This window comes from Ovis aries, chromosome 21 (genome assembly GCF_016772045.2).
Source record: "Ovis aries strain OAR_USU_Benz2616 breed Rambouillet chromosome 21, ARS-UI_Ramb_v3.0, whole genome shotgun sequence".
Classification (NCBI taxonomy): domain Eukaryota; kingdom Metazoa; phylum Chordata; class Mammalia; order Artiodactyla; family Bovidae; genus Ovis; species Ovis aries.
The window spans coordinates 10,370,245-10,397,912 of NC_056074.1; the positions used below are offsets into that span (position 1 = coordinate 10,370,245).

The 27,668-nt window shown below is 39.5% G+C and overlaps 1 protein-coding gene across 25 annotated transcripts in view; it reads left to right on the forward strand.

The window, feature by feature from the left end:
- Positions 1-27,668, forward strand: part of DLG2 (discs large MAGUK scaffold protein 2) — a 2,369,976-nt gene that overhangs the window by 909,838 nt on the left and 1,432,470 nt on the right. For 2 of the 25 annotated variants that reach the window (XM_042238127.2, XM_042238137.2), the window contains exon 1: positions 20,144-20,610. The exons of the other annotated variants lie outside the window; for them this stretch is intronic. In XM_042238127.2, the coding sequence (XP_042094061.1) occupies positions 20,509-20,610 (102 nt within the window). In that variant the 5' untranslated portion in view covers positions 20,144-20,508. Of the gene's footprint in view, positions 1-20,143; positions 20,611-27,668 lie in introns of those variants that run through there. 25 annotated transcript variants of the gene reach the window in all.

The following is a 27,668-nucleotide window of genomic DNA, read 5'->3' on the forward strand; positions in this document are numbered from 1 at the left end:
AGTAAAAGAACTGCAAAAAGACAAAATGGTTGTCTGAGGAGGACTTACAAATAGCTGAGAAAAGAAGACAAGCGAAAAGGCAAAGAAGAAAAGGAAAGATCTGAATGCAGAGTTCCAAAGAATAGCAAGGAGAGATAAGAAAGCCTTCCTCAGTGATCAGTGTGAATAAATAGAGGAAAACAATAGAATAGGAGAGACTAGAAATCTCTTCAACAAAATTAGAGCTATCAAGGGAACATTTCATGCAAAAATGGGCTCAATAAAGGACAGAAATGGTATGGCCCTAACAGAAGCAGATGTTAAGAAAACGTGGCAAGAATACATGAAAGAACTATAAAAAAAAAAGATCTTAATGACCCATATAACCACCATGGTGTGATCACTCACCTAGAGCTGGACATCCTGGAGTGCAAAGTCAGGTGGGCCTGAGGAAGCATCTCTATGGACAAAGCTAGTGGAGGTGACAGATTTCCAACTGAGCTATTTCAAATCCTGAAAGATGATGCTGTGAAGGTGCTCTACTCAAAATGCCAGCAAATTTGGAAAAGTCGGCAGTGGCCACAGGACTGGAAAAGATCAGTTTTCATTTAATGCCAAAGAAAAGCAATATCAAAGAATATTCAAACAAATGCATTCATCGCACAGTTGCACTCATCTCACATGCTAGCAAAGTAATGCTCAAAATTCTCCAAGCCAGGCTTCAACAGTATGTGAACTGAGAACTTCCAGATGTTCAAGCTGGATTTAGAAAAGGCGGAGGAACCAGAGATCAAATTGCCGACATCCGTTGGATCACTGAAAAAGCAAGAGAGTTCCAGAAAAACATCTACTTTAGCTTTATTGACTGTGCCAAAACCTTTAAATGTGTAGATCACAACAAACTGAAAAATTTTTTCAAGTGATGGTAATACCAGACCACCTTACCTGCCTCCTGAGAAATCTGTATCCAGGTCAAGAAGCAACAGTTAGAACCGCATGTGGAACAATGGGCTGGTTCCAAATTGGGAAAGGAATACGTCAAGGCTCTATATTGTCACCCTGTTTATTTAACTTATATGTAGAGTACATCATATGAGATGCTGGGCTGGATGAAGCACAAGCTGGAAGCAAGACTGCTGGGAGAAATATCAATAGCCTCAGATATACAGATGACACCACCTTTATGGAAGAAAGTGAAGAGGAACTAAAGAGCCTCATGATGAATGTGAAAGAAGAGAGTGAAATAACTGGCTTAAAACTCAGCATTCAAAAAGTGAAGATCACGGCATCCAGTCCCATTACTTCATGGCAAATAGATGGGGAAACAGTGGAAACAGTAACAGAGTTTATTGAGGGGGTGGGGGGCTCCAAAATCACTGCAGATGGCAATGGCAGCCGTGAAATTAAAAGATGCTTGCTCCTTAGAAGAAAAGCTATGACCAACCTAGACAGCATATTTAAAAGCAAAGACATTACTTTGCCAACAAGGTTTCATCTAGTCAAAAGCTATAGTTTTTCCAGTAGTCATGTATGGATGTGAGAGTTGGACATAAAGAAAGCTCAGCACTGGGGAATTGATGCTTTTTAATTGTGGTGTTGGAGAAGACTCTTGACAGTCCCTTGGACTGCAAGGAAATCCACCCAGTCCATCCTAAGGGAAATCAAATCTGAATATTCACTGGAAGGACTGATGCTGAACTGAAGCTCCAATACCTCAGCCGCCTGATGCGAAGAACTGACTCATTGGAAAAGACCCTGTTGCTGGGAAAGATTGAAGGCAGGAGGATAAGGGAATGACAGAGAATAAGATGATTAGATGGTTATCACCAACTCGATGGACATGAGTTTGAGCAAGCTCCAGGTGTTGATGATGGACATGAAAGCCTGATGTGCTGCAGTCCATGGGGCTGCAAAGAGTCAAACATGACTGACTGAACAGAACTTAATTGATATATTTCTGGTCCAGATGGGTTCATTCTGATTAATTCTACCAAACATTTAGTGAAGAAATAATACCAGTTCAATGCAAACTGTCTAAATATGGGAGGGGACAATACCTTCTAACTCATTCCAGTACCTTCCCAGCCAATACTACCTTGATATCATATACAGACAAATATAAGAAAAAAAATACTATAGACTAATATCCCTCAGAAACATAAATCCTAAACAAAACCTTATCAGATAGCATCCAGTACTATATTAGAATTAAAATCCATCATGACCAAGTGAAGTTTATCTCAAGAACACTGGATTGTTGAATATTCAAAAATCTCCTTTTAATAAACTAAGAAAAATTATCCACTCCATAGATGTAGAAAAAAATCTGAGAAAATCTAGTATCAATTTCTGATTTAAAAAGTACTCTCAACAAAATAAAGGAGTCTTTCCTTAACTGAATAATAAAAAAATCTGTGAAAAACATACAGCCAATAACATACTTAAAGTGAAAGACTGAATAATCTCCCCCAAGATCCAGTGCAAGACAGGAGAAATATCCACCCTTACTACTTCCATGCACTAGTATCTGGATGTTCTACTAGCATCTTCAGTAAGAAAAAGTAACAAAAGAAGAAGTATGACTTTTTATTTGCCGATGACATGATGTTCTCATGGGATTAAAAATTTTTTAAAAGCTACCAGATAAATTGGTGAGTTTAGCAAATTTGCAGCATAGAAGTCAATATACAACATGCAAAATACTAGTAGTGAACTATCAGAAACTGAAATCATTAAAGCAGTTCCATTTATGATAATATATGATATGAAATAGAATTAAATTTGATGAAAGATGTAAAAGAACTATACATTCAAAAATTACAGAACATTGCTGAGGAAAATCACAGGTGATCTAAATAAATGAGGAGATACCTTTCTCCTGAGTTGGAAGACAGAATACTGTTAAGTTGTTCATTGTCTCGAAGTTTATCTAGAGGTCCAACAGAATCATATCAAAATTTAAATAGAGGAGCTTGTAGATATCAACAAGCTAATTATGAAATTCATATGGAATATTGAAAGCATCTAGGAGATGGCAACCCACTCCAGTGTTCTTGCCTGGAGAATCCCAGGGACGGGGAGCCTGGTGGGCTGCTGTCTATGGGGTCGCACAGAGTCAGACACGACTGAAGCGACTTAGCAGCAGCAGCAGCAGCAGCAGCAGCAGCAGCAGCAGCAGCAGCAGGAGATTCAAAAGATCCCGGAAAGAAAGATGGTGTAAAGACAATGTTTGTGTAAAGGTGGACATTTAGATCAATAGAAACAAACTGATTGTCCAGAAATAAAACATGTATAAGGACAACTGGTTTTTAACAAAGGCACACAATTCAGTCGAGAAAAAATGGATACTCATTTCAGCAAATGGAACAATTGGACATTCATATGTCAAAATATAAACTTGGATTCAAACCTCATGCTGTATGTAAAAATTAATCCTAGATTTATCATAGACCTAAATGTAAAATGTAAACTTAAAATTCTTTTTTTTTTTGTACCTTTTTAGTATAAACAATAAAATTTAAAAGAATAATAAATTTGACAAAGACAGAATTAAAAATTTTAACAGAATTTAAAAAATTATAGAGTGTAAAAACTATGTGTAATCATATATCTAATCAAGAGCTTAAATCCAGAATATATAAAGAACTCTTAAAAATCAAAAATAAGAAACAGTTCACTTTCTTTTTTTTTTATATATTTATTTTTTTTTAATTTTATTTTATTTTATTTTTTTTTTTTAGTTTTTATTTTTAAATTTTAAAATCTTTAATTCGCATGCATTCCCCAAACATGAACTTCAGACATAGACTGGCGATTCAATTCACATGATAGTATACATGTTAGAATGTCATTCTCCCCAAATCATCCCACCTCTCCTCTTCCTAAATTCCATATATATGTGTTAGTAGACTGTATTGGTGTTTTTATGACCAAAGATTTGAATAGAAACTACCAAAAACGACATACAAACCGCAAATGCAGAAAAGATGTTCAAAACCATTAGTCAGTATGGAAATGCAAATTAAAATTACAGCAAGATACTACTATACATCTATGAGAATGGCTAAAATTAAATTGAGTGACCATAGCAAATGTTGACTTAGATCCGAATGGACTGGAATTATCATACACTACTGGTGGGAATGTGAAACGGTACAACCACTTTGGAAACTAGTTGACAATTTTTTTGAAAATGTAAACATATATCTGCCATGTCATCACCTTCTGCCAATTCAATAGCAAAATAAATATATGTATGTACAAAGACATAGACAAATATTCATAGCAGTTATAAAGCCAAAAATTGGAAACAACCCAAATATCCATTAACAGATAAATGGATAAATAAATTAGAGTGTATCTTTACAATGGAATATTATTCAGAAAAAAAAATAGAAATGAATTGTTGACAGATGCAACAGCCTAGATGATTCTCAGAATATATACAATGAGTGAAAAAATTAATCAGACAAAAAAGCATATACTGCATAGTATCGTTTATATAAATTTCTGGAAAGTGCAAACTAATCTATAATGATAGAAAGCAGATCTGTGTTTGCTTTGAGATGGGAAAGTAGGAAAGAGGTTTAGGGGCAGGGTCTATGAAGGAGCGTGAGGGAGCTCTAGAGGGTCATAGATTGGTTTACTATCTCAACTGTGCTGATGGCTTCATGGATGTATATGTATATTCAGTTCAGTTCAGTTGCTCAGTCATGTCCAACTCTTTGCGAGCCCATGAATACAGCATGCCAGCCTCCTCGTCCATCACTAAATCCCGAAGTTCACTCAGACTCACATCCATCGAGTCAGTGATGCCATCCAGCCATCTCATCCTCTGCCGTCCCCTTCTCCTCCTGCCCCCAATCCCTCCCAGCATCAGAGTCTTTTCCAATGAGTCAACTCTTTGCATGAGGTGGCTAAAGTACAGGAGTTTCAGCTGTAGCATCATTCCTTCCAAAGAAATCCCAGGACTGATCTCCTTTAGAATGGACTGGTTGGATCTCCTTGCAGTCCAAGGGATTCTCAAGAGTCTTCTCCAATACCACAGTTCAAAAGCATCAATTCTTCGGTGCTCAGCTTTCTTCATAGTCCAACTCTCACATCCATACATGACCACTGGGAATACCACAGCCTTGACTAGATGGACCTTTGTTGGCAAAGTAATGTCTCTGCTTTTCAATATGCTATCTAGGTTGGTCATAACTTTTCTTCTAAGGAGTAAGCATCTTTTAATTTCATGGCTGCAGTCACCATCTGCCGTAATTTTGGAGCCCCCCCAAAATAAAGTCTGACACTGTTTACACTGTTTCCCCGTCTATTTCCCATGAAGTGTTGGGACCAGATGCCGTGATCTTCGTTTTCTGAATGTTTGAGCTTTAAGCCAACTTTTTCACTCTCCTCTTTCACTTTCATCAAGAGGCTTTTTAGTTTCTCTCACTTTCTGCCATAAGGGTGGTGTCATCTGCATATCTGAGGTTATTGATATTTCTCCTGGCAATTTTTTTCCACTGTTTATGCGGTTTTATTTTATTATTTTTTTAAAATATAAATTTATTTATTTTAATTGGAGGTTAATTACTTTACAATATTGTATTGATTTTGCCATACATCTCCTGGCAATCTTGATTCCAGCTTGTGCTTCTTCCAGCCCAGTGTTTCTCATGATGTACTCTGCATATAAGTTAAATAAGCAGGGTGACAATATACAGCCTTGACGTACTCCTTTTCCTATTTGGAACCAGTCTGTTGTTCCATGTCCAGTTCTAACTGTTGCTTCCTGACCTGCGTATAGGTTTCTCAAGAGGCAGGTCAGGTGGTCTGGTATTCCCATCTCTCAGAATTTTCCACAGTTTATTGTGATCCACACAGTCAAAGGCTGTGGCATAGTCAATAAAGCAGAAATAGATGTTTCTCTGGAACTCTCTTGCTTTTTTGATGATCCAGCGGATGTTGGCAATTTGATCTCTGGTTCCTCTGCCTTTTCTAAAACCAGCTTGAACATCAGGAAGTTCACGGTTCACATATTGCTGAAGCCTGGCTTGGAAAATTTTGAGCATTCCTATACTAGTGTGTGAGATGAGTGCAATTGTGCTGTAGTTTGAGCATCCTTTGGCATTGCCTTTCTTTGGGATTGGAATGAAAACTGACCTTTTCCATTCCTGTGGCCACTGCTGAGTTTTCCAAATTTGCTGGCATGTTCAGTGCAGCACTTTCACAGCATCATCTTTCAGGATTTGAAATAGCTCCACTGGAATTCCATCACCTCCACTGGCTTTGTTCGTAGTGATGCTTCCTAAGGCCCACTTGACTTCACATTCCAGGATGTCTGGCTCTAGATGAGTGATCACACCATCATGATTATCTGGGTCGTGAAGCTCTTTTTCGTACAGTTCTTCTGTGTATTCTTGCCACCTCTTCTTAATATCTTCTGCTTCTGTTAGGTCCATACCATTTCTGTCCTTTATCGAGCCCATCTTTGCATGAAATGTTCCCTTGGTATCTCTAATTGTCTTGAGGAGATCTCTAGTCTTTCCCATTCTGTTGGTTGCCTCTATTCCTTTGCATTGATCACTGAGGAAGGCTTTCTTATCTCTCCTTGCTATTCTTTGGACCTCTGCATTCAGATGCTTATATCTTTCCTTTTCTCCTTTGCTTTTTGCTTCTCTTCTTTTCACAGCTATTTGTAAGGCCTCCTCAGACAGCCATTTTGCTTTTTTGCATTTCTTTTCCATGGGGATGGTCTTGATCCCTGTCTCCTGTACAATGTCACGAACCTCCATCCATAATTCATCAGGCACTCTATCGATCAGATCTAGTCCCTTATATCTATTACTTACTTCCATTATATAATCATAAGGGATTTGATTTAGGTCATACCTGAATGGTCTAGTGGTTTTCCCTGCTGCTACTGCTGCTAAGTCGCTTCAGTCATGTTCGACCCTGTGCAACCCCATAGATGGCAGCCCAGTGGGCCCCCCCATCCCTGGGATTCTCCAGGCAAGAACACTGGAGTGGGTTGCCATTTCCTCCTCTGGTTATCACTACTTTCAATTTAAGTCTGAATTTGGCAATAAGGAGTTCATGATCTGAGCCACAGTCAGCTCCTGGTCTTATTTTTGTTGACTGTATAGAGCTTCTCCCTCTTTGGCTGCAAAGAATATAATCAATCTGATTTCGCTGTTGACCATCTGGTGATGTCCATGTGTAGAGTATTGAATCCTATTAAATTGTACACTTTGAATATTTGTAGTTATACTTGAGCAAAGCTGCTTTAAAATATCTCTTATGTAGTTTCCTAAGTCTTTTCAAGTATAAAGTAAATCTTAAATGTAGCCTTCCTAACCTGACCTCTGCCCTTTTCAGCCTCCTCTCACTTGATGTTTCCCCTTGTTTCCTGTGTTCCAGCTACTCTGAGATTATCTGTTCATTCCTGCGCTCTGTTTTCTGGCACCAAGTGTTGTGCATTCTGTTTCTTCTATCTTAGATTCTTTTTCCTCCCTCCATTTGTATAGTAAATTCCCAGTCACCCTCCTGATGTCAGCTCAGTTATCACTTTCCCAATTATGCCTTCTTTTACCTCTTTTATTAGATGAGATTGCCCCTGTATGGTCTCACAGAGTCATATTGATATACTCAAGGCACTTATCGCAATCTTCCTTCCTCACTGGTCTGTAATCTCCATGAGGCCAAGACCAGATTGATCTGCACTTGTATTCCAAAGTTAGCATACTGCCTCATATATAAAAGACAGATGAAAATATTTGTTGAATGAACTCATGAATAATCAAATAGTAATTGGGAACCCAAAAGAGGAAATGGGTGAATGCGCTTAGCTTCATGTACCTAGTAAGTCTTTTCTGTAGTCATATACTATCAACTTTAGCAAACACAATTCAGATTTTCCAACACATTATATTGAGATTGATTGTGCTTGTAATGTAGAAAGAGAGCACTAGCATTTTTATGGAGCACTAGCATTTTTATAATAGGAATAATTCACACATTGTACCACAAGATCCTTTCCCTACAATGTTCTTATTTTAAGCAAACCGGAAATGGAAATCTAATTAAGTTATATTTATAATTCAGTGCCATCAAGGACTTCAGCATGCTTGCAACTTATTAAGATGGAAAGAGATAATTGTGTCATAATCTTAATTCTTTGGTTTATGGCTGGAGATTGTAAGAGAGATCTCATGTCCTCATAGTTTCTGGAGAGCAATTGTTTCATTGTATAAGCATTTCATTTAGTTTGTATATGTTTAGCTGAGGGTCCCTGCTTTCAACACAGTAGACTGGTGTTCTTCAGGGTACGTCACCTCATACAGCTCTTGCAGTTAGAAGAGCCATCTATTCTTTAGAAAAGGAAGCTGATAAGGAAAATCTATTTGTAGTAAAGAAGCACAGTGGCAATATAAAACTATTTAAAATGAGCCACGTTTTTGACACACTCTTCCTTTGAATTGCTGCTCTCAAAGTTGAGCTCTTTTTAGCATTTTTTTGACAATGAACAATTGGCCTTTGTTTCACAGATGGGCAAATAGTATAAAAATAGAACTAGTGATTTCACAGGAATGTTGCTGTGTTTGGTTGCCATGTGTTTGAGATAAGTTTCTTAGCTAGTTTTGGTAAATGATGAGCAGATAAATAAAGGAATGAGTGAGTGAACAAATGAATATTGTTAAACAGTCATCAGTAGGTGCCAGGTTGGCAACAGAATCAACCTACAAAACAAAGAGCCAGTCTACAGAACTGAAGGAATGTTTGCAAATCATATATCTAGTAAGTGGTTAATATTCAAAATATAGAAAGAACTCATACAATTCAGTAACAGAAACAAGTAAACAATCCAATTAAAAATGATCAGAGAAACTGAATAGATCTAAAGAAGATATACAGATGACCAACAGGTACATTAAAATATAAAAACACCAATACAGTATCAGCTCAGTTCAGTTCAGTGGCTCAGTCGTGTCCGACTCCTTGTGACCCCATGAATTGCAGCACACCAGGCCTCCCTGTTCATCATCAACTCCCAGAGTTTACTCAAACTCATGTCCATCGAGTTGATGATACCATCCAGCCATCTCATCCTCTGTCATCCCCTTCTTCTCCTGCCCTCAATCCCTCCCAGCATCAGGGTCTTTTCCAATGAGTCAACTCTTTGCATGAGGTGCCCAAAGTATTGGAATTTCAGCTTCAGCATCAGTCCTTCCAATGAACACTCAGGACTGATCTCCTTTAGAATGGTCTAGTTGGATCTCCTTGCAGTCCAAGGGACTCTCAAGAGTCTCCTCCAGTACCACAATTCAAAAGCATCAATTCTTCAGCTCAGCTTTCTTCACAGTCCAACACTCACATCCATACATGACCACTGGAAAAACCACAGCCTTGACTAGATGGACCTTTGTTGACAAAGTAATGTCTCTGCTTTTGAATCTGCTATCTAGGCTGGTCATAAATTTCCTTCCTAATACATATATATGGAATTTAGAAAGATGGTAATGATGACCCTATATGCGAGACAGCAAAGGAGACACAGATGTATAGAACAGTGTTTTGGACTTTGTGGGAGAAGGCAAGGGTGGGATGATCTGAGAGAATAGCACTGAAACATACATATTATCATATGTGAAACAGATCGCCAGTTCAGGTTCGATGCATGAGACAGGGTGCTTGGGGCTGCTGTACTGGGATAACCCAGAGGGATGAGGTGGGGACGGAAGTGGGAGGGGGGTTCAGGATGGGGAACACATGTACACCCATGGCTGATTCATGTCAATGTATGGTAAAAAACCGCTACAGTATTGTAAAGTAATTAGCCTCCAATTAAAATAAATAAATTTAAAAAATTTTAAAAAAAGATCACTAATCATTAGGGGAATGCGGATCAAAACCACAATGAGATATCACCTCATACCTGTTGGAATCACTATCATCAAAGAGACAAGAGATATCAAGTCTTAGTGAAGATGTGGAGAAAAGGGAATCCCTGTGTACTGTTGGTGAAAATGTAATTTGATGTAGCATAGCTACTGTGAAAAAAGAAGGAAGGTTCCACAAAAAAAGTAAGAAGTGAATTGCTAGCAATCCTACTTCTGGGTATACATCCAAAGGAAAGGAAAAGGGATATTGAAGATATATCTGCAGTCCCATGTTCATGGCAGCATTATTTACAATAGCCAACATACGGAAGCAACCTAAGTGTCCATCAGCAGATGAATAGTGCAAAGAGGCTGTGTCAAACATCTCTCTATGTAATATATCTAATGGAATATAAATGTGATAGAATATTATTCAGCCATAGAAGAGAAGGAAATCCTGCCATTTGCAAGAATATGAATGACCCTGGAGGGTATTATACTAAATGAAATATGTCAGAGACAGACAAATACTGTGTGGTATTACTTACATATGTAATCCAAAACAGCCAAGTTCATACAGGCCGGAAGTAGAATAGTAGTTACCAGAGCCTGGAGAGTGGGGGAACTGGGGAGATGTTGGTCAAAGGGTACATAACTTCCATTGTAAGATAAATATGTTTGGGGATCTCATGTATAGTATGGTGATTATAGTTTGTAATACTGTACTAGATACTTGAGAGTTACTAAAAGAGTAGATCTTAAATGTTCTCACCACAAAAAATAACTGGTGATTATGTGAGGTGACAGAGGTGTTCCTTCACACTACAGAGGTCATCATTTGGCAATATATGAGTGTGTAAATATATTGTGTTCCTTGTGTCTGTGTTTGCACGCTTAGTCGCTCAGTTGTGTCTGACTCTTTGTGACCCCATGGACTGTAACCCACCAGGCTTCTTTGTCCATGGGATTCTCCAGGCAAGAACATTGGAGTGGGTTGCCATTCCTTTCTCCAGGGTATCTTCCTAACCCAGAAATCGAACTTGGGTCTCCTGCATTGCAGGCTGATTCTTTACTGTCTGAACCACCATGGGAGCCCCTTGTGTACCTTAAACATACACAGTATAACCCCTCAGTGAGATCTCAAAAAAACAACAGAACTTTCAGAACTGAAAGTATAGCAACCAAAATTTAAAACAATACTAATGTTTTTTAAAGAACTGAAGACAAAATTAAGAAATGGAAAGGTATGTGAAGAAATTACCCACAGTGCAGCGCAGGCAGCGAAAGAGATAAAAAGTATAAGAAAAAAAGGAAAAGAAATATGTATGTGGGGCTTCCCTGGTGGGTCAGTGGTGAAGAATCTGCCTGCTAGTGAAGGAGTTGCCAGTTCAGTACCTGGGTTGGAAGATCCTCTGGAGAAGGAAATGGCAACCTACTCCAGTATTCTCGTCTGGGAAATCCCATGGACAGAGGAGCCTGACAGGCTACAGGCCACAGGGTTGCAGAGAGTCAGACATGACTTAGCAACTAAACAACAACAATAGCAAATACATATGTGATTGCAGTTTAAGGTGGAGGTGGGGAAAGGATAGCATGAGGGAGAGAAAAAGGCGAAGTGGTATGCCTTCACATTTTTTAAGGAATTGATTAAAGACATGAATCCTGGGATGCAGGAATCAAAAGAAGACCTAAAGAGGATAAAGAAGGTGAACTCAATATCTAATTACATTGAGGTAAATCTCCAGAATGCCAAAACAGCTAAAAAACTTGATCAGTAGGAAGCAATTGAGTGCTTACAGAGAAAAGACAACTGAATTGACTCTACAAAATACTGGGAGAAAATAACTGGCAGCCTATAATTTATACTGAGCTAAGCTGTCATCAGTTCCTGGGTGGGGAAGATCCCCTGGAGAAGGAACATGGCACCCCACTCGAGTATTCTTGCCTGAGAAATCCCATGGACAGTGGAGACTAGTAGGCTATAGTGCATGGGGCTGTGAAAGAGTGGGATACAACTCAGCAATTAACAACAACAAGCTATCATGTAAAAAACAGTAAAATAACCTAATAAAATAAAAATAGCATCTTCAGACAAATAAAAATCTTACCACCAGAGTTTGGCTAAAATAACTCCTATAGTGTGTTATTAATGGATAATAACAATGAGTCCTATAAAATTTTAATGGAAATATAAATTAATACAAACATAAATTGGCTATTATACATTTAAATTGCCTAAATGTTCATGCTCTTTACACCAAGAATTCCTTATCTATAAGATTTAGCCTAATAATTTTGTTATGGATATGTGCAAATATTTGTCCATAAGAACACTTCTGTTTTTCTCATGATATTGATTTCAGACATATTTTTGACCCCTGTCAAAAAAGGGCTTGTGAAATATGCCACACAGTATTAATATATTGTGCCATTATTAATAGTATTTTTATAGGAAGATTTCTTCCTAAAAGCATGGATAGATGTCAAAGGTATATTATTTTCTAAATTAGCCTACACCATTATACACAGTTTAAACACAATTTTGTTGACGCATTACTGGAAGTGTAAACTCCAAAGTTATCTGAGTGCCAAAGAATTGATGCTTTTGAAGTATCATGTTGGAGAAGACTCTTGAGAGTCCCTTGGACTGCAAGGAGATTCAACCAGTCCATCCTAAAGAAAATCAGTCCTGAATATTCATTGGAAGAACTGATGCTGGTGCGGAAACTCCAATACTTGGGCCACCTGATGCAAAGAAGTAAATCCTTGGAAAAGACCCTGATTCTGGGAAAGATTGAAGTCTGGAGGAGAAGGGGACGAGGATGAGATGGTTGGATGCCATCACTGACGTGATGGACATGAGTTTGAGTGGGCTCCAGGAGTTGGTGATGGACAGGGAGGCCTGGTGTGCTGCAGTCCATGGAGTCACGAAGAGTCAGACATGACCGAGCGACTGAACTGAACTGAACTTCCAAAGTGGGCTTCTCTAGTGGTTCAAACAGTAAGAGAATTTGCCTGCAGTGCAGGAGATGCAGGAGACATGGGTGCAATTCCTGGGTTGGAAAGGTCCCCTGGAGAAGGGCATGGCGACCCACTCCAGTATTCTTGCCTGGGGAATTCCATGGACAGAGGAGCCTCGCGGGATACAGGCCGTGGGACTGACAAGAGTTGAACATGGCTGAGCAACACACACACACACTGTGACTCTCTTTGGGGCTTCCCAGGTGGCACTAGTGGTAAAGAAACCACCTGCGGATGCAGGAGACACCGGAGGAAGGGGTTCGATCCCTGAATCGGGAAGATCCCCTGAGGAGGGCGTTCAACCCACTCCAGTATTCTTGTTTGGCAAATCCCACTGGCAGAGGAGACTGGTGGGCTATATTCCATAGCATCATAAAGAGTAGGATACAATTGAAGCAACTTAGCATAGCATACCACATCCTCCAAAGTATTAAGATTAGTTACCTTTAGCAATGGAATTGTGAGTACTTTGAAATTGCTTTTGTTATACCTGACAATACTTTCTTTGAAAATAATTTCTATTCAAAATTATTTCTATACTAAACTTTTAGTTTTGTATTTAGAAAAAAAAATACTGTCAAAAATAAATGCTGTCTTTGAAAATGAATTTCCCTGGTGGCTCAGAAGGTAAAGCATCTGCCTGCAATGCAGGAGACCTGGGTTCGATCCCTGGGTCGGGAAGATCCCCTGGAGAAGGAAATGGCAACCCACGCCAGAATTCTTGCCTGGAGAATCCCATGGATGGAGGAGCCTGGTGGGCTACAGTCCGTGGGGTTGCAAAGTCAGAAACGACTGAGCGACTTCACTTGAAAATGAAAAAAAATTAAAATGCATGCCAGGCACTTAGATATTTTCATACATGATATTTTAATTAATTCTCAGAGGAACCCTGTAGTATAGGTGTTATTATTTAACACCCCTCTCCTTTTTTAGTGGATGAGAAAATTAACTGTCAAAGAGACTAACTGGTTAACTCAGAACGACATAGTAAGTATCAAAGCTAAGATTGAACCCAAGACCCAAACCTTATTCTTTCAACACTGAAATCAAATTTGATAAACAAAAAGACCTAGCCAGAGTTCTTTTTCATTTGATTTTTCCTATTTAGGATACTTTCACAGGTGGTGCAGAGGGTGATATTTTGGAGTTGCTTTTCTCAAAATGGCACTATGGGTGAAAGTGGAATATCATGAGATGTCTTAGAGGCAAAATTGTGCCTTATCTTATTGAAGCTAAGGGCAGCTATTATTTCAAAGTTCATGCTGCTAAAACAAAATGGTAAAATTGATTCTGAATTAATGGGATGACATTTTCTCAATAAGGGTAGTATTCCTTTCATTGAGGAAGTTGAGGGCCAAGGACTGAATTAAAAGACAAACAATGATCTACATTAGTTCACCAAGAGCCTACATGGTAGCTATGGAAAGGCTGGCTTAACCCATATATTTTATTGTTCTTTATTAATTCATTTATTGACTCAATCATTCCAAACTATAAATAAGAAAATTATTCCAAGTAAAGGTCAACCAAACATGACATGTATGCCTCAAATAATGGCCAACTAGTCAGTAAGCATGACTGGTCCAACAGAGTCTGTACTTGGTGGCAGGTGAATAGAAGGAGAACACTCGGAAATTACGGAGAAGACTAAGAAGCAGCGATCATGGGGAAGGCGTGCTGGATTTCAGAGTCGGGTTTTGTGGGTCCTGACTCTGACACAAAGCCTCACTGCAGCTGTGTGTCCTTCAGTAAGAGGACTGTGGAAAAGCTGAGAAAGGGCTGGAAGAGTCTTTGGGAGAATAAAACAGTGAAGAAAAGTTAGAGAGTTCTGCATAAAGATTATACGTATTGGGTACATCTAATGGGTTTATTCTTTCCAGTTAACTTTTATTGGGGGGAAAAAAAATGAAATCAACATAAAGTGTCTCCAGTTTACTAAGCATTTATCACAAACCAGATAAGAGGAGTGGACATTTTGAAACACATTATCTCATTTAAGCCTTATAGCAATACCAGTTAAAGAATAAGAAATGATAGTTAAGAGAAGTTAACTAGATGGGTCAAATAATCTTATGGACTTCAAGTACATTTTAGTACTTAATTGTATATGTATTTTCTTACTGTCAGAGATATTGTTTTTATTTTATGACAATATCTTCAGTTAGTTTACAAACTCATTGATGGCAGAAAGACATGTTCGTATGCCTCTTCACCTTAATTTCAAGAAGCTCAATAATAAAAACTGTAGTTTGTGTTATAAAGTTATTGATAAATTACCTGAAGACACGTGTACTAAAGATTAAGTGAAAATAAGTGGACAGTCATTTGTAGGGATGGGGAGTATAGGGAAAATAATTAAAGGTTGGAACCGCATAGTGAATAGTACCAAGCCAAGCATATCTGATTCGCTCCAACGTTCTTATATGTTTTCTGTATCTACCATGATTTTTTTATAGGAGTCACTCCCTTAGAGAGTTATTAAATAACAAACCCTAATATGAAAAATAGGTGAAAAATAAAGAGGTGTTGGCTATCATAGGCAGAATGGCCTACTTATTAAGAACTTGTCTTATCACGTCAGAGGGTTCTTGGGTTCAAATCCCAATTCTGTCACCCAGCTAAGCTGTTATTTGGTAAATTATTCCCAAATGTTCTCCTTCCTCATTGTGAAAGGATTATCCTTCCCCACCTGACTGGCATTGGGTTTGGTCACATGACATGCCTTGGCTAGTAAAATGCAAACAGGAATATGTTTTCATATCTGAATAGAAATGTTGAAGGCCACTGCATACTGAGTCACTGATCATTTTTTTACCTCTGCCTTGAAAACATCATGCCCCTGATAGAGGCTGCTCTTCTGCTCATGGAATAACATGGGCTAGAGTCAGGGTCACACTGTGAAGGATGGCTCACATAAGGAAGAAATAAACATTTGTTATTGAAAGCCATCAAAGCTTTTTTGTTAGTTGATTCATTTAAGTTGACTTGTCTATCAATTTTGTTAGCGTGGGCAAATTACTTAATTTCTCTGTGATTCAGTTTCCTGTTTTTGTGTGTGTGTAAGTTTGAGAGGTTGTGAGGATTAAATAAGTTAATGTAGATAAAGTACTTAAACCAGTGCTGTGCTGATAGATGCTTCTCTGAAGAAAAAAAAAGTCTTGATATATAGTGTTTTCCAATTTATGTGGAAATACTTCCTCCATGGCTGATTTCAAACTACCGGCATGATATCATGAAAGGTTGGAATTAGGTAAAGCTGGCTCTCCAGGGTAGAATCTGGGATCAGCCCATTGCTGAACTGGTAACATTTCATATTACAAACCCTGTAGTAGAGCATATCAAATAGTAAGCACTGTGGAAAAGTTTATTTTCTGAGACAGGTGACTGAATGAAATGGCTTCTCAAATTTCCTTTACATCTCAGATCCTTTATTTGTAAGAACCACTCAGAGAACTTCAGCACTGAAAGTAAATTTAGAGATACTCTAGCGTACCCATTTCATCTCAATGGACGAGGGAGTTGTGGCCCAGAGAGGGAATAACTTGCTTGAAGTCACACAGTCAGTAGGAAGAAACACCATGGCTCCTGGTGTCCATTACACTCTTTTCCCTTCCACTATGAGCCACCTCTTCTTAAAAAATTGCTGTGGAAGGGATCAATAAAGGAAGAAAAAAGCTAAATCAGTAGCTAATACCTCTTGCCTTGTCCTGATTTGGGATTGGGAATAATAATGATAGCAGTAAATAAAAGAATAAAATTAAACCCTGATCATATTTTTTTTATAATCCTGACTTTTATGATTGTGAGTCTATTTTGAGAAAAGTTGTAAGAAGGAAACATGTTTAAGAGTGTGTAGTTGCCACGTATTATTTTGCAAAGGTGATGATTATTAGGAAGAACTGTAAATGTTACCAATCACTGAGGTAATTAAGGGTGGTTATTTTGACTATTAAAATCAGTGCATCAACTCCTGGCATTCCCTAGTAATATCTTCTCCTAAAATTACTGCAGTACACCCCCATGCAGTTTACTCCCAAATTAGCTTTTCAGACCAATAATGCAGTGTGTTCATATCCTAAGGTAACAGTGATTCATTTTGTTAACCATAGTGGTTACTGCCTGTAACTAAGGAATGCATTGTCATGGAAACAACATTTTCTCTCCTCCCCCACTTTCACTTCCCTCCAGAGCTATTATCAAGAGACAAGAATTAAGGAAGAGCATTTTGTCAGATGTATATGAACAGATAACAGATATACACAGACACGTGTGTGCGTGGATGCGCATGTGTGTGGAGAGAGAGGTATAGTCAATGAAGTTCCATTGATTAACCAATAGAAGATCGAGGAATGAAATATACATTCTCCTTTATATTCTGTCGTTTGTCTTTGTTAACCTAAACCAGCACAAGCTGTAAAATGGGAAATGACTTGAGCCTAGCAGCCTGTAATGCTGCCCTAGAATAGGAGGTCAGCCTTAGCCTGGGTAATTCATTAGGGAAAGACTGTGTTAGTTATTATTGGAACATCACAATATAGAGCATACAATACTTTTGGGGTGTTTGAAATCTAAATTATAGGCTAATGAATAAGGGAAATATTGTACAACTTTTTTAGAATCCATTCTCCTTTGGAAAAACAGCCATAATTATAGACGCTCTGTAGGTGGAAGTGCTCACCCAATCACACATTTTATGCCAACAGAAAGGGAAAAAATGCTAAGGGATACACTTAATCTGTGAATGTGGCTTTAAGATTACACAGCAGGCACCAGACCAGAGTTCTGCCCCTACCATGTGACCTGGTATGTTTGAGCACATATATGTATCAGGTCCTGAGTCCTGGCAGCCCCTAGATATGCGGTGGATTGAATTAACCCCAATTCCTACTAGAGAAATCAACTAAGTAGGGACACCTACATTTAGTGTCATAACCACAAAACTTTAGACACAGCAGCCCTCTTCAGTTAGAACCAGATTTGCCTCAACTTCGACTGTCTTTCCCTGCTGATCTCTGCTCATGCTTTGCTCCGTATTGATTTCCCTTCAAGAGGTCTTCATTTTGGAGGCAGGACACATATTCCTCTCATCAAGGGGCTGATTAAAAATGTAGATTTCTTGATATCCTCTTGGCCTATGGAATGAGAATGTAGGGGTGAGCCTGAGAATGCATTTTTTTTCTCTTATCATTCTTTTCTGTTTTCTTTCTTTTTTTAAAAGCACTCTACAGAATTTGGATGTGATCTGGTTTGGTTTCCATTAACTTGGGACACGAGGGAGGCTGGGCTATTTTGGATGTGGGCAGGTGAGGGAAATTTTATAGGATACTGCATTTGACTTGACAGTTTGCAAGTTATTTTGCTCTTTTGTTCTTCCTGGAACTTTGTAAGTTGAAGCCCATAGTGGTATTTGGACTTATATTAATTTAGAGGACAAGCGGTCTGGTGTGGGAAAACTACGTCAGGACAGCATGGTTCCGGCAGAGCTTGCTATAGATATTGAGGACTAAGTTGCTCTGTTTCAAGTGAGATCTGAGTTCATGGACCACTTAGAGACTTTTGAGATGACTACATTTATGTGAATGGGACAAGCCTGCCTGTTCTGCAGTAAATCTGGAAAATTTAGAACATGCTTCTGGAGAGACGTGTGATGTACCCTGTGATAATGCTTTCTTATATTCCATCAATTTTCTTTAAATCTCACATTCATGGCTTATTGATTGTGTGACTTGGGGAAGTGATATAGCCCTTAGATCGTCAGTTATTTTTTCTCTATAAAACATGTGTCCAGTAACATCTACCTCTCGGGCTAAGACAAGAGCTAAGCTATGTAAGTTGAATATTCATTGGAAGGACAGATGCTGAAGCTGAAGCTCCAGTACTTTGGCCACCTGATGAGAAGTGCTGACTCACTAGAAAAGACCCTGATGCTGTGAAAGATTGAGAGCAAGAGGAGAAGGAGGCAACAAAGGATGAGATGGTTGGATGGCATCACTGACTCAATGGACATGATTTTGAGCACACTCCGGGAGATAGTGAAGGACAGGGAAGCCTGGTGTGCTGTAGTCCATGGAGTTGCAAAGAGTCAGACAGGACTGAGCAATTGAATGACAACAAGCTATTTATGTACAGAGCACCTACCTTGGGCTACCAAGGCTTACCACAGGAAGGTGTTGTTTACCATCTCTAGTCTTCATGACAACTCTGCAAAGTAGGGGTTAATAAGCCCACTAAGCGAACTGAGGCACAAACATTCTAACTTACACAAAGCCATCCTCAGCACCAGAGCCAGAGTTTTATTCCACATCCTGATGACTTGCTCTCTTTCCGCCAGCCATCTGTGAGGCATAGTGCCAAGCACTCAGGTGGCACCCAGAGAGGGCTAGTTCTACCCATTTCCTATTCTGCAACCTACTATCACATTTTCTTTCTTTCTTTTTTTTTTTTTTTTTTGGTCTCTGACAAGCAGTTTTGCAGCTGGGCCAGGCACATGCTGATTTTTTTTTTTTTTTTGATCTTTTGCAATTTTGACAGCCTCACTTAAAAAAGAAAAAAAAAAACACGAAAAAATCAATACAGCATCCACCAATCTTGTCATTCATACTTCCGGAACAACAGTAATACTTCTGGAGCTTCCTAGAGCCCCTAAGACGTCAAGGTAGGGAGGGGGCGGACTCTTCCGTTTTGAATTTTAAAAAATGTATCAGATAAAGCCATGGCTAAGGCCAAATCTACCACCCAGGGCGTGAGTAGGCTCGCTGACACAGAAGTCAAGGAGGTGTAGGGCCCTCGGGAGGCCGTTTTCAGCCCACTTCTGGCCCAGGTGCCTGTACCGGCCTCAACTCAGGCAAGCTGAAATCAGAGGGAGGGGAGGATGCTCTCTGCAGGGCTCCGCGCTGGCCTCTCCCCTCACCTGGACAGCTCAGCCTCGGAGGTCGCCTCTCCGAGGGCAGCAGAGGCAAAGAGAGCCCAGTGAGATCTCCGGGTCCCAGCAGCGCCCGGAGCACCCCCACTGGGACCCCGGGACCCCTGGGGGTTGGGGGGAGCCCGGGGCGCGCGGGGGCTGGGCGAGGCTGGCGAGCCGCGCGCGCACCCCCTCCCACCCCACTCGTCCGGCCAGCGCTCCCCACGGTGACTCTGGATTGCAGCAAGCCACTGGCTCTTTACCAAACCGGGAGCTGCAGTATTTTTTTTTTTTCCCCTTCAGGGAGAATAATTTCAGCCCCCTTCAGCTCGCATGACACTCTTGTGTGACTGGGGCGAGTAGGCGGGTACATTCTTTTACATGGTAATACTGCCCCACCTCCTTTGAACCCTCCTCTAAGCGCCCGGCTTCCTTTTTATTTTTATTTTTTGAATTTTTTTTTTCAATTTACCTCCCTCCCCCAAATTCACCAAAAGGAAGGGGGGGTGGAAAGCCCTTCTTGGTTCTGTCCCTCCCCCCACGCCTCGTTCCCCAGGGAAGGGAGACCCCGAGACGCTTGGTACTTGCCCGCGGCGTGGCTTCTACCCCGGCGCTGGGATGGCCGCGCGGGGCGCAGGGGGCAGCGATCGAAGTGGCCGCCGCCTCTAGGCTGTCGCTCCATGTGCCGGGTGAGCACCGTGGTCGGGTCCCCCAGCGAGCTGCCACTGCCGCAGCTCGAAAGGAATGTCCCCTGTTGTTAAGGACCCTGACTGTTTTACACCAATGATTTGCCACTGCAAAGTTGCTTGCACCAACAACACTTTGTCGTTGATGTTTGGATGCAAGGTAGGATGAGGTTCATGTCTTTTTTAATGCATGCTGCCTCCCTGGAGGGGAACAAACAATTCCTTTTATTGTTTGTTTATGTGTCTGCCTGTTGGGAGAGTGACAGCGCTCAGACTTGCTCTGCTCTCTCTGGGAGCCGGCTGGGTTTGGGGGCCCGGGGACCTCAGTGATGTCCCGGCGTCTGTGGCTGGGTTTGATAACTCGGTGGTGACTCATGACGGGACCCTGATCGCTAATGCACAGAGGCTCCAAGAGCACATAAATCCTCGGAAAGGGACACATTAGGTGGCTCTCGGCTTGGGATCTCTTTCTATACTTAGCTGGAGACTGGGCTTGTGACAGCTGAGCTGCCAGCTCCTGAACTTGTCACTCCTCCTGAACTCACCCCGACCCGCAGGACCCGCCGTCAGGGTTTGCTGGAGTGGTGGATGGACTTGAGATGACACGAAACGTATCAGTTTGCAATCTGGCACTTTGCAAACTGAGGAGCTTATTTTTATTTTAGACAGAAAAATCTGGAGCCAGGCTCATGTTGCCCCCAGTTGTGTATTTTCCTCTGAGCTTATACAATCCACTTGAAATCAACACTCAGAAATATTATCCAGAGGTGGCGCGATTATTCCGTGAGTTTCTCGTGAATAACTGTCCCACCCCAGATTTTTTGTAAAGGTGATTGGTGTTCCCAAGGAAATGAGGTTTGAAGGTTTTCGAAGCAGGTTACCATTCGTTACTCAGCGTCTGAAACTTTTTTTGGTGGACTCTAGGAGCCGGCACTCCCTGAGAAAGACCTATAGAGCCAGGAATTTGAGCAGCCTTAGCCCCCTAATGGTCTGAGTTCATGTCCCCTTACTCTTAGGTACATACCTTCACTTTTTTTTCATTGTGAAAAACTGTGGTGGTGGGAGGTGGGGGTGTCTTTCCTGTTTGTGTAAAAACACTTTTGTGGCTACTATGGTGATTCTCTAAGGAGAGAGGGGAAGAGAGGGAGAAAGAACGTCACATGAAATAACTGAAAATTCACTTTCATAAGTGATTGAAAGTCACAGGATCTCTTCTGTTCTGAAGGATAACACAAATGACTGCACTGGATGCTAACAAGCACCTTAGGCAGCAGAGTTACTGAAACACACACCGTCAACCTCATGGATGATGCTCAGAGAAGACGTAGGCTTAATGGAAAAATTGAGAGTCAAAATCATAAGTCTTATACTGGCTGTGCCTAGAGAATCTCTGTTCTCTGACCCTAGGTTTTCTTCTATAAAATGAAAGATATGGATGAGATAATCCTCTACAGCCCTAACATTCTCCTATGAGGTTTTTCAATTAATCATTTAATGGTAAAGTTACTGTCAGAGATACGTTTTATTTATTTTTTTTACTTAATCTGATAGGCTATACCTTAGAGTTAGTTCCAGAAATATTGATCATACTAGACAGTAGCCTCATGCTCCTTTTAAAATCCCTGAAAAGGTCTGAGAGTTGTTGAAGGTTTGTGTGTTCATCGCTGTCTGGAAGATGTATGTAATTGAACAGCACCAGTAACTAACTTTTTAGCTCCTTTCCCCACACAGCTTGCGACCCTTCCCCCATGCATCTAGCTACTCACTCTTCTAATTATATTTCCAGTAGTCTCTTAGCGATGGCTACTGTTTAAAATCCATTCCAATAAATATGAGAATTGCTTTACAGTGCCAAATGATTATTTACAAAGGTGAATTATTTGCCAGGGGAAATTAAATACAAGCAAATAATCAAATAAGATAAGCTATTGGTGTGTAGAATGCTGTTGAATATGCATTGAACCCAGGACATTCAAAAGAAGACTCTTTTATGTTGTTAAGTTTTCCCTGATTTTCAGATTGTGTTGCAGGGAACTGGTATAATTACAAGCACCTTTTCTTTAATGCTGGGGAATTACATTAGTTTAACTTCCTTTAAGTTCTATTCCATTTGGTGTTTCAGTTTAACAAAGTCAAATTTCTGAGAAAACCATGTCAATAGAGTGAAATACCTAAATCATGTGGGTTGGCAGATAATGTTCTTTGGAAAAGAAATCAAACCTCTATGAAAATAAATGAATACTTTTAGAGGGTCTATTCCATTTTATTTTGGTGAGTATGTTTGAATAAGATAATTCTTAAAAGCCTTGTATAATGCAATTGATGATTATATTATAACCTTACTTAACAGTTGGTTAATTATTTACTGGCTGATATAAGGTTCCCACCTCGGAATCTTAGCTATGGAAATAATGGAGCTTTCTATTCTAGCCTTTCTCCAGTGGAGTTCTTCAACACTATTTGACACATAACCACATAACAAAATGTGGGAAAGTGGCATATCCTATAGGCTGGATTTCAAAACTAGATGTATCATTCACTAAGTACATGATTTTTCTAAATCTTAGCTTTTTTCACAGATAAAATGGCCACAGTTAAAACTACCATATGGCGTATTTCTATCTAATTGAGAGAATGCAATTTAAATGAAATACATGCAATGTTTAGTAAATATGCATTCATCAAATGATTGATACTTGTACATGGCCTTGGTTATTTTCATAACTTCACTGTGGGGAGTGGGTTCATGGATTATAAGAAGAACCTCTTTACCTCTTTTAGGGTATTTCTTTGGATAAATTGTTTATTTTGCTATGAGCTCGATTATTACTTCTCTGAAGTTATTTGCTCTTTGCTAAGTGTTTATATAAAATGTAGGAGCAGTTTATATATTGGTAAAGCATGCATAAAACAAAAGGTGTTTATAAAAATGAATGAAAAGCTGATACCATTGTTCCATTCAACCAACAAATACTTACCGAGCAACCAATAAGATGCTAGACACTGGAGATGTGGCAATAAACAGCTTTTTCCCCATGATCTCAAAGTCACATGCTACTAACTACATTAATTATTTAAGGAAACAAATAAAATGCAGATTTTAGTTGAATCTTTATCAATGAAAGTGGGATTTAAATGGCTGTTGAAAAAAATTAAAAACTCATGGAGGTATGTCAGTATGGAGGCTCCAAAAGTGCATTCATTCCAATATTATCTAGGAAGTTTGAAAATAAGTTTATTAGGATGGATATTTATTTTGTTTCCTGGAAAACAGTTAGTATGACAAAGTCTAAAACCTTGTTTGTGTGTAAGCCAGACTGTTTCAAAAATACTTAAACTATTCTTATTATTCCAAACAGAGTAATGGCTTGCAGGGTGCTGAGTTATTTGAGCTTTCAAGGCAGAAACCCCAAATAATATTATTTTGTCACTTAGCGATCTCCAGAGCCCTACCCTTGCTGCATCCTGGCCACCATTCAGTGTAGTTGACTGGCTGTATTGCTTATGGATATAAATGTGAAGTATCTTTCTGGGCTAGGCTCTATCCCAGTGTCTGTGATAGACACTGGAGATACAAGTATAAGTATGATGCCATTCCTTTTCTCCAGGAACTACACATCTATTGAGAGAAGGGATTCTACTTCCTTCCCTAAAATACAGAAACCACAGTCCCACCTGACCTTAAGGTCTCAGAAGATAAATTAATGGACATGAGTTTGAGCAAACTCCAGAAGATGGTGACGGTCACGGAAGCCTGATGTGCTGCGGTCCATGGGATCACAAAGAGTCTGACATAACTGAGTGACTGAAAGACAACAACAAGATAAACACAGTTGTTCAAAAAAGTTTTCATATTGCATCGGTCCTCTTTTTGCCTCAGTCCGTATGGCATAACCGTATAATGCTGCTTATGAGAACGGACTTTGCATGGAAAAGGAGGGCTTCTGAAAGGCTTTTTTCTGCTCAGAATAGTTTCTGTGTCATTATCTGGAGATGAGCGTTGGCTTTGTCTTTGTGTAACTCTGTTTTCTCCACCTGCAAAGATTGAAGTTCTGAATGTCATTTCACAGCAGACTATACTTTGTCTCTCTTTCCTTTACTACATTGCGAGGATACGCAGCCCCTGTGTGCCCCTTTTCCTTTTTCTAGCCATTTCCCAGGCAAGACATAAAAAGATGAGATGTCAGGTTTGCTGATATTTCCTAATATCCTAACACTCCCTAATATTTCCCTAGTATTTATTATTTCTTAATAAAAGTGCTTTTAAAGTCTTATGTTCTCTGCAATTGTTCCTTGCTTTCTTTTAAACTCAAAGTAAGATTTTATTGATACACGCCTCATACCTTAGGGAACCTCTCTCTTCCCCACAAATAGTCATTGGTTAATATAACAACTCAACGGAATCAAACCATTAAGACCCCGAGGCACATTCAGTGCTTTTAATTTCCCGTCTGATAGATTATGATAGAGAGAAGTTCTTGGAAAAGTTATAGAGTCCTGCAACCTGCTTTTTTTTCTAGTGAATGTGTAGATATTACAAAAAGTGCTTGACCTCTCAAAGGAAAGGAATCATCTGGTAGAAATCAACCTCTTTCTTGACAAAATGGTGACTCTCCCCAAAGAAAGAACAATGAGGCCAAGAAAGAGGAATTTAAATGAAAGAAAATAGAGGAAAAGAGGAGGGAATCAAAAGAAGGAAGAAATTTTTACTAGAGAAGTAAAAGGAAAAGAAAAAAATAATCCAGCATGAGTAAACATTTTCGAAGGTTAGATGCTCTCCTAGATAGTAGGATACTGTCCTTTCCAAGGGTCATTTTTTGCTCCCCACCCCCCAATCTCCATAGTAACCAGACAGAGAAAGTAGGAGGCAGAGAGGAAGGAAGAAAAGTGCAAGATGATGAAAAGACAGAAAGACATCTGGAAAGGGGAGAAAGAGGAAAGGGAACTGGTCTGTGGCCTCTCAACATCCAGAGGGTGATTTTACAAGCTCCCAAGGTTGCACTCTGTCAGCACCTCTCTGGTGGACAGTTCCCACCAGCCTATAGGCGTTCCCAAGCCTCTCCCAGACCTGAGTTTCAAGTCTCTGTGGTGGTAAAGTGGTTTTGTTTGCTCATTTGTTTATCTAAACAGCAAATTTTGTTACAAAGAGTGGTGGTCCCAGAGGATGCATTAATCGCTATGTCACTATGTATATTGGTCGTTTGTAGAACAGTTTTTCTTTATATGAATATTGCCAGTGTCTATGTTGGTATATTCTTTGTTTTTATTTTATAATTTGTGTTCATTAAAATCAATTTAAAAACCATAAAATCAGAAGGAAAACAAATTTTAGAAAGTACTATTGTCTCAGACAACTGGAGATAAAACCTACTAATGTTTTAATGTATATTTTTCTAGTTTCCTGATACTATTTTTTTTGGTGGTGGGCCACATATATCTTCATTTAAAAAATTTAGCTGTAATCATAGTGATTACTTCTGAATGTTTTAAATGAACATTAGAATTTGTGTATATATTTTAATGGACCTCCCTTGTGGCTCAACTGGTAAAGAAGCTGGCTGCAATGCGGGAGATCGGGGTTCTGTCCCTGGTTGTGAAGATCCCCTGGAGAAGGGAGAGGCTACCCACCCCAGTATTCTGGCCTAGAGAATTCCATGGACTGTATAGGCCATGGGGTCACAAAGAGTTGGGTACAGCTGAGCGATTTTATATATTTTAATAGCTATATAACAGATTAACATTCTTGTTTTTGAATATTCGGCCCAAAGATAACATTGTGCTATGTGCTCAGTCACTCAGGTGTGTCCGACTCATTGCCACCCGTTAACTATAGCCCGTCAGGCTCCTCTGTCCATGGATTTTCTAGGCAGGGGGTCTTCTTGACCCAGGGATCAAACCTGGGTCTCTTGCATCTCCTGCATTGGCAGGCAGATGCTTTAACCGCTGTGCCACCTGGGAATCCCAAAAGATAAAATTGTCCCCCTTCCCGCCAATCTTCTACTATCAAAACAAAAGCATATCTTGAGGAATAAATCTTTTTCTTATCTGAAATTATTTCCTTTGAATAGTCTAAAATAAGTAGAGTTACTGAGATATATTTTGAATCTTCTATGACTCTTGGTGACTGATACTGCTACATTCATTTTAGTGATGGCAAGTTACATTATATGTTATAACATTCCCCAGCTTTAAATAACTCTACCTTGTGGATTTATAAGTAAGAGGTAATCAATTTGTTTCCCTCTGAATAAAGTTGAAACTCTATCAGACTTTGAGTTAATGGAGTGTGAGTTCCCAAAACTATATTGGTGTATTCCAGTTATAAAATATCTGAAATGCCCAAAATCCAAGTGGTCAAAATGGGTACATCAAGTTAACAGCCATTTGCACAGTTAAGGCATTCATCCCTGTCTCAGCAGATGTTTCAGATCCTGTTATGTATGCTTTGCAAAAGTCAACTCATTTAATTCTCATTATAATCTTCAGAAATGGGTTATAAGAGTTGTCTCTGTGTTAGACATGGGGAAACTGAGGCATACAGAGTTTAAGTAACTTACCTGAAGTGACATAGCTTTCAAGTAACAGATCCAAAATTTGAGCCCAAATAGTTCATACATACACTCATTTCCAGAATTAACTATGGGGCTCTTTCAAATGGCAACTTCCTCTTAGGACTTATATGTTAGGAGTCAATTTGCAAAAATTTTCATTTATACATTCTCTCCTGGACATAACTCTGAGTTTGAATGCAAAGCACATCTCTAAGAAGATTCAGCTTTATGATAAATGCTTTTTCTTTTTTTTGAGAGGAGTGTGATCTGATATACCATATCCTATAGTTTTCATGTTCTCATTTCCCACATAAGGTTACTGACGTATCTAGGAGGTGACTTTCTGATGATCACGCACTGTGTCGCAGAGCCACAGCTGGAAACCGGGTCTCCTAATTTCTAACTCAGTGTTATGTTTATATGCCATGACCTCCAACTACAAACTAGAAGTTCTGAGAATGAAGGTGAGAGAAGAGAAATTGACAAGTTTTATCTGTAAAAAGCAGGAAAAAATAACACCTTATTTACAGGACTGCCTTAAGGTTTAAGTGATATATCACATGTGAAAACATTTAGCACAATGCCTCGAATGTGGTAAATATTCAGTACATATTTTTGTCTCCTGTTTCATTAAGGCTATTTTGCAGACTGGGGAAAAATTTGGAGA